This window comes from Acomys russatus, chromosome 13, assembly GCF_903995435.1.
Source record: "Acomys russatus chromosome 13, mAcoRus1.1, whole genome shotgun sequence".
In the NCBI taxonomy this organism is placed as follows: Eukaryota; Metazoa; Chordata; class Mammalia; order Rodentia; family Muridae; genus Acomys; species Acomys russatus.
This window is the reverse complement of record NC_067149.1, coordinates 56,338,557-56,342,781: the sequence shown is the minus strand read 5'-3', so window position 1 is coordinate 56,342,781 and position 4,225 is coordinate 56,338,557. Positions and strand designations below refer to the sequence as shown.

The 4,225-nt window shown below is 38.5% G+C and overlaps 1 protein-coding gene across 1 annotated transcript; it reads left to right on the top strand.

The window, feature by feature from the left end:
* Positions 1 to 342: 342 nt before the first annotated feature.
* LOC127196884 (taste receptor type 2 member 103-like) lies at positions 343 to 1,278 on the top strand. The gene has a single exon (XM_051154623.1). The coding sequence runs from the start codon at positions 343 to 345 to the stop codon at positions 1,276 to 1,278; it is 936 nt and encodes a 311-aa protein (XP_051010580.1).
* The last annotated feature ends 2,947 nt before the right edge of the window (positions 1,279 to 4,225 follow it).

The following is a 4,225-nucleotide window of genomic DNA, read 5'->3' as shown; positions in this document are numbered from 1 at the left end:
AAAATATTTACATTAGGCAAAACACATAAAATAATGCAAATAAATATAATTCTATTTTCATGGCAGCATTTTAGAATTCTAATTTTCCTTCTGCAGGAACTACAGTGGGGTTCAGGCTTCTGTATGCAGAGAGTAAATCATGTGAATGAAGTTCAGCTGGATTATCTTCAACAACAACAAACCATATTTTTTGAGAAAACAAACCACCTCATTATTGTATTTTGTTTTTTGGTTGACGTTGACTATCAGAATTCATAAAAGTCAATATATTAAGAATGAGACACAACATTTTAGAAGATTGCATTAACACACCTTTGGTAGTACAGAAAAAATCAGAGCATCATGTTGGAGACATTGAAGGGTATCCTAACTATCATATTGATAACTATTGTAAACGTGGAGTTTATTATAGGAATTTTAGGAAATGCATTCATGGCTGTGGTGAACATCATAGACTGGTTGAAAAGTGGAAAGATCTCTGCAGTGGATAAGATCCACATTGCTCTTGCATTCTCCAGAACTGTTCATATGTTGTTACTAATCCTAAGTTTTTCAATAGTTTTATTCAGACAAGATTCATTGCAAATGAAAATAGCCATAAGAATGCACAGTAATTCCTGGACAGTGACCAATCATTTCAACGTCTGGTTTGCTACATGCCTCAGCATCTTTTACTTTCTCAAAATAGCCAATTTCTCAAACTCCACTTTTCTGGCTCTCAAACGGAATGTAAACAAAGTGGTTTCAGTGACACTGGTGGTGTCTCTGATAATCTTGCTTATAAACATTATATTCATAAACATAATCGTTGATAGTCTTGAAGAAAGCATACTCCAAAGGTCTAGTTCAAATAATACTGTAAAAGTTCAGAGCCTTCTTTTACTTAACACTATGTTCACACTGATACCATTTGCTGCCTCCCTGACAATGCTTCTCCTGCTCGTCCTCTCCCTGTGGAGACATCTGAAGAACATGAATCACAGTGCCACAGGCTCCAGAGATGTCAGTACTGTGGCCCACATTAAGTCCCTGAAAACTGTATTCACCTTCCTGCTATTATATACTGTTTTTGTTATGTCATTTCTTTTACAGTCTTTGGCTTTTAGCTCTAAACATAGAAATATTATTATTTTGTTTTTATGGAGTATAGAAACAGCTTTTCCGTCAGGTCACTCATGTGCTCTGATTCTGGGAAACAGTAAACTGAGGCAAGCCTTTCTTTCTGTATTATGGTGGGTGAGGCGTAAGTGCAAATGTACAGAGAATTGGGCTCCCTAAAACATAACAAGGATCCTCTTCCACATTCTAGAGAAAATTCAGTTAATAATAACTGCGTATAGGAAGGAATCAGGTTTATGATTCTCATAGTCCATGAGCCTTCAGACAAAGAATTCACTGGAAAGGCAGAGAGAAACTGCTGCCTCTGAGCTGGCCGGCAACAATACAGGGTGTAAAGATAAGCTTCGGTCTGTCTTGGAGAATACATGCTTTTGAGGTTCCTCGTGAGGGACTAGGGAAGGTGGAAGGTGCTGTGCCATGAGGAATGCACCCAAGGTTAGCTGATAATATCAACCAGAGATAGAAGTACTGTGTGTTCTTTTAGTCTGCCTAAAGCGAGTGGTTCGAGAGTCCATAGACAATCCTGGAGAAGGGATGTCTCAAAGCACAATGGGACTGACTACTTATTGCATAATACAACAGTGGTTAATGCTTTCATCTTCATCTTCACGCCTTGCCCCTCCAGGATCTTTCTGAATTAAAACTAAGTCATCTGCAAGAACACCAATTGCCTTTATCTGCTGAGCCATTACTCCAGCCTCCTAGATTTTTCTATTAAACATGGTTCATTTATTTCTTTATTAGTCTTAAATAAATGCTTACCTTATTTTTTATTTATCTTTCAGAGATAGTTTGCTGAAGAACAAATGATTTCAAATAAAATGTGCACTAGTAGCCATTAAAAGCAGGCAGTAATTGTGTTTATATTGTTAGCCAGTTGTGATTTTTTGTAGCATTTTGATACCCACATAGGAATGATACTGTTTCTCAGGTGCAGAGCAAATGTATCCTTCTGTGGATGAAGATATTATCTGAAAGTGAGAATGGTGACTGCTGTGGAGGGAGGCACTCCCCAGATTCAGTGAAACACCTAGAAAGTTCCTCAAGCCACATTCGCAAACTTGTGGAAACTTTGGCAAAAGAAAATGTATTTATGTATTTATGCCAAGTGTACTCATTTCTTTCTAATAGGTTTTGACACCTGCTTACCAGAAGAAAAAACTCATTGATCCACCAAGACAGACTTAGGTAAAATCATTTCTCTATTTTGTTTTAGGTGCCTTCCCTAGTGACGGGGCATTTGTTCATGTATCCTTAGAAATTGTTACAAGTGTAGATTGTAAGCAATTTGTAATCCAGGCATGTCTAGACTTGGTGAGCACAGTTCTGAAGCCTTAAGGACTTATGATCCTTGTGCAAGAGGGAAGGTTACCTGGGAGGAGGTGTAGGCAGGCTGACAAAATAGGGGAAACCTGGCTTTCTCACCTACAATAAGGAGGCAGATCCACTGCTCAGAGCAGGCAGCATTATTCCCAGGATTCGTTGGAAGGCCTCAGCTGGGAAAGCAAGGCACAGGGGGTTTCTGTGCTATGTGGGTGGCATAACCAGGGGAAACAGGGTCCAGGAAACTTAGTAGGATGGAGTGCTGTGGCTGGTATGCAGCTCGATAATATTAACACAGAGAAGTGCTGAGGAGTGAAAGGACACATGAAACCCGGGGCACGTAAGTGTGTTAAGTGGAGGAGGAAGCTGTAGCTTTGTGTAAGTGGGTGTAAAATTCATGTTTGGTGAAATCAATAAATTCCATGTGAAGTAAACAATTAGGCAAATAAGAGTCTTTAATAAAGCTCATTAATGAATAAACAACTATTTCTACAGAAGAGCCACAGGAGGCCCACATGTGTCTCTTGCTGAATATAAACTAGCTTGCAGATTTCCTAATAGGGAAGTAGTAAATAGCAGTTCTACTAATCTAGATAAGGAAGAAAGACACACACACACACACACATACACACACAGATACACACACACACACACACATACACACAGATACACACACAGATGCAAACACACACACAGACACACACACACATACACACATACACACACAGATATACACACACACACACATACACACACAGATACACACACACACACACACACATACACACAGATACACACACAGACGCAAACACACACACAGACACACACACACATACACACATACACATACACACACAGATATACACACACACACACATACACACACATAGACACACACACAGACACACACACATACACACATACACACACAGACGTAAACACATACATACACACACAGACACACACACACATACACACATACACATACACACATAGATACACACACATACACACACACAGATACACACACACATACACACACAGATACACACACAGATGCAAACACACACATACACACACATACACACACACGCACAGACACACACAGACACACACACACACTGACCAACAAACTTAGGACCGAAATAAACTAGACCTATGAAAAATTTCTAAATAAGATACATTTGTCAGTGTAAAACAGTACAATTTTAGGCCAATGTGTTTTTATTTAATACACATCTTAAATACTTTATATAATCCAATTATACATTTAATATTTTATATACTTTATTTCATATGTTATATCTTATATGCCACTGTTGCCTGGATAAAAAATAAGTGAAAAATAGTTGAGAATATGTAGGAAAATATATAAGTATATAAGTCGAGCTTGATGGTTATAGGCCTGTAGACCCAGCTAACCTCGAAACAGAAACAGGAAGATCATGAGTGGATTTCAGTACTCTGTATGAAACTCCATCAAACACTAAGTTGAAAATTAACATTAAACATTAAGTATAGATCGGAGAGAGGCCGTCCTAAAGACCCAGTCATAAATCACATGCTTCACAGAAATTACCATCAACATAGCTTAGCACATAAAGACACTTGACTCCTACCCTGAGTACCTGAGTTTGAACACTGGGTAAGAGAGAAGCAGCTCCTGCAGGTTGTCCTCTGAACTCTACATGCCCAGCATAGTATACACACACACACACAAACACCCTCATAAAGATAATATAAAATACTGTTAAAGTAAATTGTCAGCATACTTGATTGTGAA

Coding starts and splice junctions, on each gene's coding strand:
- LOC127196884 (XM_051154623.1), top strand. CDS start 343: ATGTTGGAGACATTGAAGGGTATCCTAACTATCATATTGATAACTATT.